The 16,133-nt window shown below is 35.6% G+C and overlaps 1 protein-coding gene across 1 annotated transcript in view; it reads left to right on the top strand.

Moving 5' to 3' along the window:
• Positions 1–16,133, top strand: part of LOC148285156 (nucleolar protein 4) — a 332,949-nt gene that overhangs the window by 119,695 nt on the left and 197,121 nt on the right. The window contains 1 exon segment of the mRNA XM_088229441.1: positions 1,466–2,461. Within this exon segment, the coding sequence (XP_088085567.1) occupies positions 1,466–2,461 (996 nt within the window).

The following is a 16,133-nucleotide window of genomic DNA, read 5'->3' as shown; positions in this document are numbered from 1 at the left end:
GTCAACAAATTTGAAAAAAGCGGAATATATTAATTAACGTGTAATTGTCCCGGTTCATATATAGGACAGAGCGGGAGAGCAATCAAATATAGACTGAAATAACAATTAGCTTCACATAGATTAAATAACATTGAGGGGAGATCCTTAAGCCCACCATCCACCCGCAGCTGTTGTAAAGTCCCGGGGGATTCTCTGTCTAAATCTATCCACAGAATTCTCAGCATTCTCCGGTGAAGCCACATTTCAAAGCCTCTAATCGGTTCATGGAGTTCACCTTGAGAGTCCATGTTTCAACCCCGTAGAACAGTATTGACCACACATAACACTTGACCATCCCCTGTCTCAGTTTTAAATTAAGACTATCACTGCAGAAGAATGATTTCATGCCATTGAATGCTGATCGTGCTATGTCTATTCTGCATCTAATTTCCCTATCCGGATCCAGATCAGAAGTGATTTGACTGCCGAGGTATTTGTACTGATGTAACCTTGCAAGCACGTCGTTAATAATTAGGTTTATTTTTTTTTTAATAGTTAATAGACTATTAAATTAAGCCAAAATTTATTTTTTTTATTTTCACATATCGTATTATTTAAAGTTTTGTATTTCCGAAATTACTCCGCGCGTGACGTTGGAGGTTCTTCTCTTTCAGTTCTCCCGATTGATTCGTTTACGGTAAGCAAACCGGATATCCTTCACAGCTCTTATACCATTGGTTGGTTTATATGAACCAGTGACGTCGTTCAAAGTAGTGCGTTTAAAAAAAAAAAAAAATTTGTTTTCGTACATTTTTTAAAACTTTGCTCTACAATTCAATGCTCTAATTTTAACCACTCGCAAGAAAACATTCTTTGTATCCAATTTCCTGTCGGGCTGAAGTTCCTCGTTATATTGGAAAGAAGAGTCAAGTTTTATCATACGAGTGAATCATATGAAATAATTATTATCCATATAAAATATTAGAAGATCATGTGAAATGCCGTCAAATGCCATTATTAGTTCACCCTTTATATATTATACGTCGGGTTGTGGTCCCGTGGCTAGTGTCTCGGACTCACAGACCAAAGGTCCGTGGTTCGAATCCCACTCTACCCCAACTTGATTCCATTTTCTAATAGTGAGTTATTTACAACTCGTTGAGAATGGCCCTCAAAATTAAATATTTGGGTAAATCATAAGAACGCAAATATTTCTTTTATAAAAAAAATAAAAAAATATTTTGTACATAAGTGAATGCACTTGCAATAAAAAAAATCAGTGCATTTTCCAAAAATAATAACATTAATTATTAAACAAGGGTTTCAAAATAAGTATCTTTGTCCAGAAACCTATGACACGCTTAAATCTTCACTTTCAACAAAACGCTACCTTTCTCAGAATTTACTTCGATGTAGTTGTCGCGTATTACGGCAGCATAATAAGTAAAAATGAGTAAATATTCATAGAAAATATTTCTTATTCCAGATAACAGAGACGTATGCCTTCCTACCCCGAGAAGCTGTCACCAGATTCCTGATGGGCTGTCTGGACTGCCAGCGCCGGCCGCGCTCCCTCTCCCCCGTGTCTGTCCTGCCCACCCCCAGCCCCAGCCCGACCCCCCTCTCCTCGTCGATCATCCCCAACGGCTTTCACCAGCTGCTCCCCCTTCCGAACCCCGACTCCAGCAAGAACGGCACCCGAGAGGTGTCCTCCAAAAACTGGGAGAGCGAAATAGACGCGTCACAACCCGCAGCCAAAATCACATTCAACGACGATTTGCCAAATTTTGATGCTGGAGAAAGAGGATTGAGATATTTGAACCCCGCTCACGATATATATGGAGATAGAAACGGTTTGGATCTCACCAACAATGCACATTACCAAAATAGCTTAAGTAAAATTGGAATGTTCGATTCTGGCGTAAGCGCATTTAGAAGTGTCAGAAAAGACGCGATGCTGACAATTAATAAAGAAGACGCCTTCGATTTTTCTAAATGCGAAGAGATCGACGCCCACAATGACTCAATACTCACTGGGAAATCAAGCGAAACGTCGTACAAGCATAGTGAAAAAATAGACAAAGGTCTTGAAAACACTGAACCCATTATTGTATCTGACGATGCACTGCCGAAGACTGAACATGTAGCCAGCGAAAGATCAAAACGAAAACATGACAAACAAGTGAATCGGAAACCGCACAATCCATTGGATGTTTGTAATTTGACTTCGAAAGACCCTCCCAAATCGCAAACTCCGCCGAAGAAAAGGCTCAATCCAATTTTTAATAAAGTCGAGGAAAATGGCTGGTCTCCTTCGATGCAGTCCATGTTTTCTCCTCACCGGTTGGCACCAGACGGGAAGCAGAGCAGCTTATTGCATGGAGTGGAAGTTGACTACAGCGTTCCCATCACCACGACGTATCTGAAGCACATGAGGAGTTTGGGGTACAGCACAGAAGAATCTATGAAAATCAGCAACAAGGTAAGATTTTTTTGTCCATTTTATTAGTTCAACGAATTACAGGTAAACGTCGTTTTGCGCCGATTCGATTTACACCGATTTACAACTACGCCGGTTGATGCCGGCGTGGGATTCCCACCAGACGACAGTAAGCACCGTGATTCTAATAGCAGACACACCTTTACACGTTGTTTTATTCTATTACAGTGTACGCGAGCAGCCTATTGTGTGTGTGAAATGGTTTGTGAGTTAGTTTTCGTTTTGTTTTTAAAAAAAATATTTTTTTTGACTATATTTTCATTTGATTATTATAAAAATTAAAAGAATATAAAAATATTTGTAGCTTATTCTGCAAGAAAGGAAACAACAATCAAAGTAAATGAAATTGGATGCTTTTTTAAAAAAAGTATGAGAATTTAATTTGGTACCGACGACCTGGTGAGTTAGTATTTATTACAAAAAAATAATTATTTATTTTGTAAACGAATTTAAATTGTATTTATTAAATACTCTTATAATTTATTTTGAATACATTTAGGATATGTATTAAATAAACATGTTAGATTGTTCTTAGAATTTCGACACGGAACCTAACCTAGATATCTTCCATTATATTTGTATTAATTTTACGCCAGTGTCTCTCGAAACGGAACCCCAACGTAAAACGACGTGTACCTGTACATTCAATTTTATTTCGGCGAGTTTTGTTCCAAAATCCGTATCTTTCATATTCGAAATCTCTTATTTCGTACAATTATTGTTGAATATTTTGGTTTGACAGAAATATATATTATCGTTGGGCATTTAAGTAATAAGGTAAACAAAAGTTTGAAATTCCCCCAGACCTTGTCTAGGTAAACTATATTGGATTCCCGGGCGCTTTTTGTAAATTCGTCTCATTAGCTGTTATGCCGGCTATAACCGTCAGCGTCAGTTCAAAAAACATCGGCAGTGAAAAAAGTAATTATATGGAGGTGATATGTGTTCCTATAAAAAACAGTGTTAGTCAAATAAGATTTACTTCAAACCTTCAGCTACGGTCCAAGCGCAATAGAAATATTATTTAAAAAATAAGAGAGTTTATGATATGAGAAAAAAGTGCCCGAACTTGTTAAAGAAGGCACGCGTAGCTACAAAGCCGGTCGGGAATCAAAAAATAATAAGTGCTTAAAAACGGTTGGTTTTTATTTAAATTTGAAATTACACAAATATTTAATTTTTCATACTGGAAATTCGCGTTTACTTTCAGACAATTGAAGATGATTCTGTTAGTTTCCCATTGTAATCCGGACCCAGGAGTGCAGAAGTTTTAGAATGTGTTTATTGTATCAATGTTATATGAATTTATCTTCGTTTGTGCCGCATACTGATAAAAAGTTTTATCTTTTTAAACTGGGTACTCCGCTAATTTTGCTGCTCTCCTGGTGTTCGAGCACAATATATGTCTAAATTTGTTGCAACAGAGGGAAAACCTTTCTTTTTGATATGGGAATATGAAAGTCTAGGTGCTACAGGGCTTATGACCTGTCATTGGCTATGTTTTCTTGCGTTGTTATTTTTCAAGTTTTGTTCATTCATATAATTTTTGTAGACATTATGATAGATTTTTGAAAAAAATACATAAAATAATGATCATTGTATAGATCACATCATAATGAGTATATCTTCTAAGGCAATTTGTCTCAAATTCCTACCTACAACTCCTCTGATTTTTATGATTTGAATGATAATTTATTTTATGAGGTATTTATTTTATGAGGTATTTATTTTATGAACTGTCATTGGCTGGTTTAAGTGGCCACTTTACACACTATATTAACCATTTTGCATATGTTTGAACGTCCAAATTTCTTCAATTATTCGATCTGTTGACTTTAGTGAATTTAAAGAACCTTTGTTGTTGTGAAGAGATTCATCTGATCTATTATTTTACAAACTAGGCCAGTTAAAAGGTGTTAAAAATATTATCAAAAACAATAATGGTATGTGAATTAATTGCAATTAAACTATTTTTTATCCTTAACCTATCTAAAACTATATAACTCACCTATTGTTAGATTACAGAATACCGGGAATGAATGTGCATCATATTTTTATATATTTAGTTTATCTCTGCCTAACTTAAAAAATAAAGTGACCAACATATTTTTATCAAAAAGAGCAAATCATCTTCAGGTTAGAATAGTTATAATTTAATTGATTAATGTATTTTGTTATTGTATAGTTTCTTTAAAATAAATATGTATTTCAAGTAATTTATAATATGTGCAGTACAAGTATATTAATATTTCATACTCGATTTTTTATATTTTTATTTTTAAGCACTCTTTATACCACATATATGTAAATGGCAGAAATGCCGTATATAAATAAATAAATATAACATTTAAGTTTGTAAGTGAAAATTCTCGATGAAAGTTCATTGTAATTTATTGTATAAATAAAAGACGAGTGATACTTTAATCCACAAATTTGGAATATCCAGTGACCGGTTTTGCGGAAGATGTCGCGAAAGCGATAAAACCGGTCACTGGATATTTCAAATTTGTGAATTAAGAATCGCTCGTCTTTTATTTATATAATAAGTTAACCTATCTATGCTGAACTTATTCGAAAATTGCAAAAACTGTAAATAAATTGGTCTAAATCCAGTAGAAAAAAATGTTTGCTAGTGTATCTCCAGCTCGACCCCCTTCCATCTCTGGCGTGGGGCGGCAAGGCGACCACCCTCAAGGGCCGGGACCTTCACCCACCCCCGCCTCGGCCAGGGTTGGCCTCCAATTTCAGACCCTTACTTATCTCCAGAAGGTCCTGAAATGGGACACGAGGGTCGGAGAATTATCGGAGAGGTCTGATTTCGGTGCAATTTTTCGGTCAGGGTAGCTTTTAACATAGATTAGTTAAATACGGGTTTTCGTAGAATTAAATCTCCTTTATTTAAAAAAACGTTTTTTTAAAATACAGTCCGCTTAAAATCGGGTTATTCTAGCGAAGAGGACTCTTTAAATAATGCTATAAAATTTTATTTTTATAATATCGCATCTTAATAATAATTAAAGAAAAACCAAAACATTCTATCACGCCGTTTCCCCATAGATGTACACAGAGAGGACAGAACGCCATATGACTGACTTTGCATACATACCTCGCTTTCTCTAAATTCATACATCTTCTCATGCACGCTCACGCCGACAGGCGCCGTGGCGCAGTTGGTTAGACGGCCAACTGTGAAACTGGCGTCGCGGGTTCGATTCCCGCCAGTTGCAAGAAAAAATCCATGAAAGATTTTCTTCTCAATTGGTTTGGGTGTTGTGGTGAATTTCCACTACCTCCTTCCATACCCCCTCTTTTCCACCTGCTGACAAGCCTCTAAAATAGAGGCTTAGCGGGTTATTCCCTTTAAAAAAAATATTTAAAAAATTCCGACTTTTGACACGTCCATCTTCGAGTATTCGTTGAAATTAGTCATGCTATGCCTTTCATCATCATCACTATTCCATTTCAGCTCATAATGGTGCATAGGGCACTGCATTGGTACACTAATCGCAGCGTATCTTGATCATTTCTATTACACGAAGGTAAAATGATCAGTCTCACGCTTCAGGTACCAGTCCAGGGGTTATAAAATATGCTAGTGTAAAAACACTTTTTTAAATAAATATTTCATGTCAACCTTGTTGGGAATCGAACCCGAGGCCTCTTGCATGGTAGGCAAACGCGCTAACCACATCACGAGGCCGACGCCTTCCTGAGTTTTTTGCTTTTATTTTATTTTAAGTATTTGTTGGATTTGGTCATGCCATGTATTTCTCGATCTTCCCCGATTTCTGCATCCATCAACATTCGCATGGTGAATGTTTTCATCCGTTTTTTCGCTGTCCATACGCTCTACATGTCCAAACCAACTCCTTTCTTGATTTTATCGGTAATATTTATCTCAGCCTTACATAATGTACGGATCTCGACATTTGTGCTCGTATCGTACATAGTTCTAGTTCCAACTCTAATGTATGGGAGCGAAGTATGGAATTGGAAAAATAATGATGAAAGTAGGTTGAATGCTGTCGAAATGCGATCCCTCATGCGAATGTGTGGTAAAACGGTGTATGATAGGTGCACAAATGTCGAGATCCGTGAAGTGTGTAAGGTTGAGACATGCATTATTGACAGAATCAAGAAAGTGGTGCTGCGTTGGTTTGGACATGTAGAGCGAATGGACAGCGAAAGAACGGCTAAAAGGATCTACGATGCAAATGTTGATGGATGCAGAAAACGAGGAAGACCGAGAAAGACATGGCACGATCAAGTCCATCAAATACTTGAAGATGAACATGTCAAAAGTAGGAATAATCGGCGTGCGTGCATGAGAAGATGTATAAATGTAGAGGAAGCGAGGTCTGTATGCCAAGATAGAGTGTTATGGCATTCTATCCTCTCTGCCTACCCCTACGGGGAAACGGCGTGATGGTTTGTTGTTGTTGTCGTACATAGTATAAGTATATAATTTTCCAAACTTACAGTAAAAGGGGCGATGAACGCCGTAGAGTTAAACTCAATTAAAATCGCTGTTTATGAAATTTATTAAAGAGTCACTCGTTTATCGTCAAAAAAACATTGCTTTTTAGTATGAGCGAAACCGACAGAAAGACCCACGGTCTTTAAATCGGTTTTCGGGTATGTGAAGGGAGTGCTTTCATTGAATTATTTTACTGTCCTTGGACTGTCACCCGAAGCGTATAACTGATCACCTTACCTTCCTGAAGCATGATCGAGATACGCAGGTTTTTATTTTACAACGCAGTCTCCTATGTACCATCGTGTGCCGATAAGGGTTTGATGATTATGATTTAAAATGGTTACCGACTGTGGTAATCAACTGAAAATTGCTTACAAATGTTCGAATTTCGGGGTGGAAGATCGACAAACATCGCTATATCTCAGTGTCGTTATGTGATCGGGGCCCTTGTGTCTCCCGGAGCCCGGTGCTGCGGTTACCTGACGGGCCCCGCACGGGGGCGCCGGGTGCGCCGGGGGCGGCGGGGCACCCCCCGCAGTAAGCGTACAATCCATCAAGCGAGCCCCTCGCCGGCCCATTGTGCTAGGCACACTAAACCCGCTCGCCTAATGCCGTCTGCACCAGGGTCGGAGAAGAGAGCTGCCAAAAAAGATAAAAAATGGAGGCTAAATACTTTTACAAACAAACAAACCGCGTCGTTTCCCCGTAGGGTTAGACGGAGAGAATAGTTCGCCTACAGCGCTTGGGATCCGAGGTTCGGTTCCTGGAAGGATCGGAGTGAAATATTTATTTTTGATTTGACACCGCTATATTTTACTGTCCCCGAAGCGTTAGACTAATCACCTTACCGTTATGTAACAGATGATCGATACGCTTCATCTGGTTTACCAATTTAGCGTCCTATGCATAATCGGATGAAGATTATCATCACGATAATAATTATTGAACTGTCATTAATGAAGAAGTTCCGTGATTCGGAAATTGGGTAAAAAAATGATTTTTACCGCGAAGTTTATCTAAATTTTATGAAAATATTATGACAAAAATGAACCACTTTACATGACGTCACAGGTTCTTCTAAATCAATCAATGATAGCTAGCGTTTGCAATAGATTTCCGGTTTCCGGGAAGCCGATCCATCAATCAGGATAAATCATTTGAATAAATCCTTAGCATGTGGTGACAAGGTACATTGTTTTTCTTAAATTAAAAAAGTTAAAATATTTTTTTATTCTTTGTATAATCACTTTGTAAAGCGCCCTTGAGGTTTTATATTACGAAAATGGCGCTATATAAGTTATCTATAATGATAATAATAAAAAAATTACCCAAGAAAACTACCACTAACCCACCCCTTCTTTATTTACATGCAAAGTATAAAATTTCACTTCCTGCATATTTAAGTTTTTCCCTTTTCCTCCCTCTTTCCTTCTCTCTTTATCCCCTCCTCTCTTTATAGTATAGAGTAGATATTTAGTCAATTTTTACTTCTTAAAAAAATTATTTTTATCAATATTTTGTTTTGTAATGAAATTATCAATAAACCAACAATATGTTCATATACCACTGTTTTTCTCAAATTGAACGCTTTGGGTAGGTAGAATGAAATTGCTTTAAGACAATATGCCCGCCCTTATGCATATGTATGTAAACTGTATATGTATATAAAGTGTATAAATAAGTAAAAATAAAAACTAATGACGTCACGCGCACAGTAATTAAAAAATTGTAGCGTTGATAATACGAAACATAAAAATAACCAAAAATAAAAATTGGCTTATTTTGATGGTCTATTAATATATAAAAAATATAAAAAAACACAAGTTTTCCTCATTGTTTTAGGTGATCAATTTACACACGATGTTACATTCACCATTTTGTTCGTGTTTAATCCAAACAGGTCATAAGCTCTATATATATATGAAAGTCATATATTTTATTATTTATAAGTATCATTAATACACTAAATTTATTTGTCAATTATTGAAATGTGTAAATGGGGTTAGATTTCTTACCGTCCGTGTGCTCTGTAGCTGCAAGACGTGCTGTAATCTAGCTCCTATCTGCTATAATTTTTAATTGGTCTTAATTGAAAGCGAGGAACTGGAATCCCAACCGTTCATGCGCTCTGTAGCTGCTAGACGGGCTGGGATATTCCCTTGAGGTGATTTTCACAAATATTGCGCTATTTAAATTCTCCAACTATATATATATTATATTTTCATCTCTGTTTTTAGTTACAAAAAATATTAACTGTACTACCATACTACCAGGAGAACATAAAGAAAACAAGGAAAATTAAATATGAATTCGCTATGCATAGAATTTCTCTTAGTTCTACTCTGCTGTGTACGTAGCTCTTCCGCTATAGAGGGTATTTCTTTATTCCCCTATATCCCCAGAAGCTAGAAGCGGACACGCGGTACCCGATCCATCTTATGTGCTCCGGGTACCCTCAGATCCAACCCTTGCTGAATGCTGGATGAAATTTTAACCCGTTTTCCTTCCATGTCACTTTTTTCTGCAAAAAATTATTTTAATTATCATAAATAATTTTTTTAAATGTTTTAACTTATAAACCTGGTATAAAGTTACGCCTAGGCATAGTGACAGAATAGGGATTTCATAATGAAAATTCTTACTTTTAAACCTCGCATAAAGAGACCCCGTGATAAAGCTGGGATAGCGACCGTAGAAACTTATTCCACGTTTATATCTGCATTCAACGTGGTATAACACTGGAACAAGCCTGCGATCTGCATCTGTCAAAATGGGTTGCATTTATCTAGAATTTTAACAATTAGAGATTTTAAAGTGAAATATCGTGTACGAGTGTAAAAACGATCATCAAATAACATTTTTTTTTTAAATTTAATTTGTTTTAAAAATGATCCTATATTTTGTAGTATTTATACATAAAATATTTATTATTTTAATTATTTATATTATTTTGCTAGCGTACACGGCACAAACATATTATCATCATAATGATGCCAGGAATGCCATGTCCGCTCTCTAGTTAGAGCATATGGTATCCACAAAGAGCCTCCATGTATCTACATCAACTGCCAACTCCTTTGCGTCCTCCAAAGTCAGGTTCAAGTCCCGAAGTTCTGACATAAACTGCCGACGAACTTTGATAAAATATTTTATTTTGACTTAAGCCTAATAACCTTAAACATCCTGTGAGAAAATACTCCCTCGAGTCACTATGTGGTAACCCGAGGTTATCTCAGATTAAACCTTAGCTAACCCGAGGTTAGGAAATGATCGCCCTATAATCACCGTCTCTTTTCATATTTTTAAAATTATATCCGTGTCTTGCTTAGTGATCTCAAATTAATGTCTTATATATGTATTTATTTGACGGACTTATGCAGTCCATTCTAACGATGGTAAATACGATTTCTTATAATAAATACAGGCACTAATAAAATAAAATACAACTAAATAAAATTAAAGCTATGACAAAAAAAATAAAAATCTCAAGACAAGATCCGGTCTATCTTAGTGATTTTTTAAATCTATAAAAACTTACACAAAAAAAGTCCAGATCTTGTCTCGAGTTAACAATACGACACAATCAAGACATTAAAACAAATAAATGTTTAAATAGGTGCGAAGGTTTTCACGGTCACTGTTATCAATATTATGTATCTTTTTTGGGTAATACCGTGTATGTTGGATTTGATCCGACGTTTCGGCTACCATTGCAGGAGCCATCTTCAGGGTAAACTGTGTGTTTTATAAAGAAATGTATGTGTTTATGTACTAGTAATTTGTACCGTGTCACAGTCAGCAGTAGGCACATTTCTAGTTTTGTAGGAAAGAATAATTATGTTTATGTACTAGTAATTTGTACTGTGTCGCAGCCGGCAGTAGGCACATATCTATTCGTTTTTGTCATATGTAGTGCTGGGAACCATGTTGAATTTAATTTAAGCCCGTCGTCATTGTTTATATTATCTGGATGTCTGTGTATTTCAATTGCCTCTTTTATTATTCGTGCACTATAATTACTAGGTTTATGTAGAATTTTTGGTTCAAAGGCGAAAAGAATATTTAGAATACCACATTCAATAATTTTAAATTGTCTATTAAGCACTAAATCTAATTTACGCGTAGATAATAAAGTCAAGTTTGTATTAAAAGTATGATTTATGTATAATTTTAGCGGTAAAAATGATCGAATTTTGACCACCCCTACTGATAAAAAATAAAAACCATTTTGCTAATCGTTTTCTTTTTTAGTTTTTTATTTTAGTGAAAATATTCGGCATTCAACGTGTTAAGCCCTCCAGGGAGGCTCCCCCCTTCCTACCCCCGTCGGACAGGACCGACCCCCGATAAAAAGGAAAAAATGTCGGGTACACTCCCTTCACAAGGAGCACCACCCCATCCTAGGTTCCTCCCCCATGTACCGTGACGCTGCAAAGGCAAAACGAAGATGATTTCAGTACTGCGGAGGCTAAACGCCGAAAAATTAAAATCTAGTTTTCAATAACTCTCAATTTAAGATAGAGACGAGATCTTAACAGATGCTAGGAAATGATATCGGGGGATGTGGTTATCTAGGCACAAGTTTAAAGTAATCATTTAATTTGTCTGTAGCTCAATCACAAATAACTATCGACATAACTGAAACTGCTAAGTATTTGAGCGATTACAATGAACAATTATGAACATGCGTAAGATATCGCCGTCATAAGTCAACGCGTGGGTAATCTCTAAGTCAACGCTCGTGTCGGTTTGTTTTTTTGTTTTCCTCGTAAATAAATACAGTTCATTGGCGAAAAATCGGCGTTTACCGTACAAAATAATACAATATATTTCATTGATCCTTAAGATAAAAATAAATTTATTTAATTTACTTACATATAACTTTGAATTATATATCCTTACCTCTGTTCTGTATAAATACATTTAACTTTTTAATAAAGATACCAGTCTCGAAGATGTCGCGAAAGCGATGAAACCGGTCACTGGATATTCCAAATTTGTGGATTAAAGTATCACTCGTGTTTTATTTATATAATAAATTACAATGAACTTCCATCAAGAATTTTCACTTACAAACTTAAATGTTTTATATATTTATTTGCAAAATAGTAAGGGGTATCTAATACAAACAAGTTAAAATTAAATTACAATTACTATGGCGTCTGCTTTTCTTGACATTTGCCGGCTAAATGCAAAAAATAAAACGATAAATAATGAATAAATAAATAAGAATAGCAGTTTTGGAATGTTTTCCATATTTACACCGGTGAAATTAAAATATGTGATTGCGCGGCAGGATTATACGTCGCGAAACGTAAATATTTTGACATTTAATACGAGATGTTCACGGATGTTCTATTGTGATCGCAAATATGATAAACAACCATGGTGAGAAATCGTTATCACGTCGATAGTTATTTGTGATTGCTACTGGCCATCGTGATTTTTGTGCCATTTACTAATTAGAAATTGTATGAATAATATTAAATTAAAACCATTCACAATACAAACGGTTATACGGAGATAATGTCGGAGGTTTATGTCGGCCTCGTGGTGTAATGGTCAGCTCGTTTGCCTACTGTGTGAGAGGTCTCGACATGGATGATATGAAATATTTATTCAAACGGGTGTTTTAACATCAGAATGTTTCATAGTCCCCGGACTGGTATCTGAAGCGTAAGACTGATCATCTTACCTTTATGTATGAAAAAATATCGAGGTTCGCTGCGATTAGTGTACCAATGCAGTGCCCTATGCACCATCAGGTGCGGAAAAGGAATTATGATGATGGTGATGATTAAAATCAAAGTTTCAGCAAATGATTAGTGCCAATCGCACCAAAAAAAAATTTAAAATATAGAGAGGTAGTAGGCTAGCGATCACGCGTGGGTTAGTGATTTTAAACGATCTATAAAAACATGTTTTTCTTAGGAAAATATTTCAATAATGGCTTAAGCGACGCAACTTCCGTTCGGGTTCAATGTTTATCTCAATCTGACTTTTTTGCGTTCGTTAGTAAATAATGATTCATTCGGTTCACTCCATACAAATTTGTATGAAAATTGCGTACCACAACATCAATGAAAACATGTTTTTTTTTATCTGCCTTTTTGCGATTTACCCAAATATTTAAATTTTTGGGACCTTTTTTAACGAGTTGTTAACAACTCACTATTAGAAAATGGAAATTAAGTTGAGGTAAAATTGGGTTCAAACCTGTGATTCATAAGTCCGCAACACTAGCCACGGGATCACAACCAATATATTGCAATAAGCCCGCCAAACTACATATGTTTTTGTAGCTGAAGCTTTAGTCAAATAAACATTCTACGATATTTATAAAAATATTTAAATAAATAAATATAGTTCGACTCGGTCTCAACAAAGCGCAGTTCACACCGCCTAGGAGCCTTCCTACCGAATTACGCCTCGGGGTCTAATCGACTGTCCCCCACCGGGGGGCCCGTGAGGGGGCAGGCCCCAGCGGGGGCGGTGGGGGCCGTCATTAGGAGCCTCGGGGAACCCCTCCGAACTTCAAGATATCGTGAGATGTATTTCAGAAAAGAAAAACTCATATTCTGGACTCGGATATATGGTCGAAAAACCAACGGCATCTGAAAGATGAGAAATGATTCTTCGGTTATAAACACGCATTTTTAAAGATTGTGTTTTATCATCATCATAAAGAAGAACACAGCTTTACTGGCTTCGAAATATCCGAGCATGGACCAGGATTAGAAGTGTGGAGGAGCTGTTTCTCTATACCGCTGCCGATAAGGGCAGATATGAAGGTCATAAATTGATGTTATAAATTGAGTATTACAACCAGAATTATCCTCTTCAAAAAAAAAATACAATTCTAATATTTCAATAAATATTTTTTTTTTTGAAGTATTACCGAAGGCATAATTTTACGTAGAAATAAAGGAAAATGTCACAAAAATGCATGTGATTTAAAATGCTTGTATTTCTTTTCAAAAACAAAAAAATAAGATTTCGCTGCGGCCACTTTCATGTTAAATTTATTATAATATTATGTTAATAAAATTTGTATAAAACCACTCACCGACTTATCTGTCTACCGGTTTCGAGACGTATTTATATTTTTATACTAATATAAATATAAATATTAATAAATCGCGCCCAGCGCCTTCGGTGTGCCAAGAAACTTGCCGATTATTTTAGCTTATTTTTTCATACAAATAAGTTTACTATATTTTGAATGTCTTAATCCCAGTGCGGGTTTTTTCTCCTAGATTAAACTTGCAGATTACACAAATTATTTGAAGATTCTTGATTTGGAAAACAGTATTTTAAACATTGTTTCTTAAGGGCTATTTTTCTATGAGATGGCACTTTTGACATAAGACCATAATTACTTTCATGCGTCATATTGAAGAACATATGGCGCTCGACGCGGCCGTTTTTAGCACTATTAATTTCTAGAACAATTCGGCCAGTTGACATTTCATAGTGCTATTTTTAATTTATTATAAGAGTAATGGATAATATATCTATATTTATTTGTTTATTTTATTTATTAATTATATTATACATACATTTGTTAAGGACAGAGACACAGTTTATAGCGACACAATCAGGAACGACCCATGTCTGTGAACTTGCTCCGACTCGCTAGAAAATCCGTGTTGAGTCGGGGCACTTGTAATGCATTCATAACCATACATTCACACACATAAATACATATATATTCGCACATACATATTTATATTATATTTGAAATAAACATATACATATACATATATATTAGTTTATACACATCATTGATACTTTATACATTATTACATTTTACATTTATAAATACATATTAATCATTTACCAGCTAGTCCACATTTGATCGCAAAAATCCATTCCCGTTCGAGCAAACCAGTTACTCAAACCAGATTTGAATTTCGAAAATTACTCAGATTCCTTTGTCACCTGATCCAGTAAATTAAAAATTCTTGGACCTACCACAGAGAAATGTCTCCTAGCCAAAGTTGTTCCACTCTTGGTACGTAGTAATTTACTTTTGAGAAATATCTTGTTATTATTTCCTGTTGTAATATAATATATCACGAAGTTACATCGTTTGAGTTGATTTCATGGATGAGAGTTGTTGTATCACACAGAACCACAGAAAAATATCAATTTATAGTAAATATTACTTACATTATATTATGTACCTCCTATGTAGGTACAATAATATGGTATTTTTTTTATAGCTTACCTGTAAATAATATCACCATTCACCACTGATACATAAGAGTTTTACTAGGGCTGGCTGTTTTCTTCAAAATGCACATCTTGGTTGTGTGATCAGCCAGACTTAAAAAAATCATTAAAACTGGTCAACTACACAATTCAATTATTTTTTGTATTATTAAAAATACGAATGTCGGCATTATTTATCATATCAAATTAAAAAATATTCCAACTATTGTGTAGATTTGATTTTAGCTCCTTTCACAAAAGTGCTATTATCTCAGTTCCGCTTTTCTGTGGCTGGCTGCTTTCTGCATAAAGAAGCTAGGCTGGTACTTGAACCGTAAAACTGATCATCTTACTTTCGTGTAACAAAAAATGATCAAGATACGCTGCAATTGGTGGGCCATTCAGTGCCCTATCCACCCTTAGGTGCGGAAAGGGAATGATGAAATATCATAGAGTAATTTCGCTTAGTAAGTTAGATTGTATATTTGAAAAATGAGTATTTCACGTTGAAAGAAAGTTGGTTTTAGTTAATCTATATCTAACGTATCTTGTTATCTCTCCACGCACAGAAACTCATTATCTCCTGTGCCCTCTGCGTCCCCGGTAGCTTCAGATCGTAGGGAGGTTAAATAAAAAAAATCTTTGTCCCGGTCCGACCTTTATTTGTGGGGATGGGGCGGATTTCTCTCGGCACGAGGGAGGGGGTGGACGGATCTAGACAAAACCGTCAGATAACCCATACCTCCAAGAATATAAACTATAACATGTTTTACAAAGGGACGTTATATATTGGTTGTTAACATAAGTTGTCTGTTTTTTTTCAATTTTAAAAATTAATATTAAAAGTTCTTAAAAAGTACAATGCATAAAATTATAATATACCAGTATCTCAATCACAAATAACTACGACGTGCTTAAAAACATGCTAAGCATTTGAGCGAACACAATGAACAATAATGAACA

This window comes from Micrasema longulum, unplaced genomic scaffold (assembly GCF_059751315.1).
Source record: "Micrasema longulum isolate JH-2025_06_02 unplaced genomic scaffold, ASM5975131v1 h1tg000054l, whole genome shotgun sequence".
Taxonomy (NCBI): domain Eukaryota; kingdom Metazoa; phylum Arthropoda; class Insecta; order Trichoptera; family Brachycentridae; genus Micrasema; species Micrasema longulum.
The sequence above is the reverse complement of the archived record's forward strand: the minus strand, read 5'-3'. Positions and strand labels throughout refer to the sequence as shown.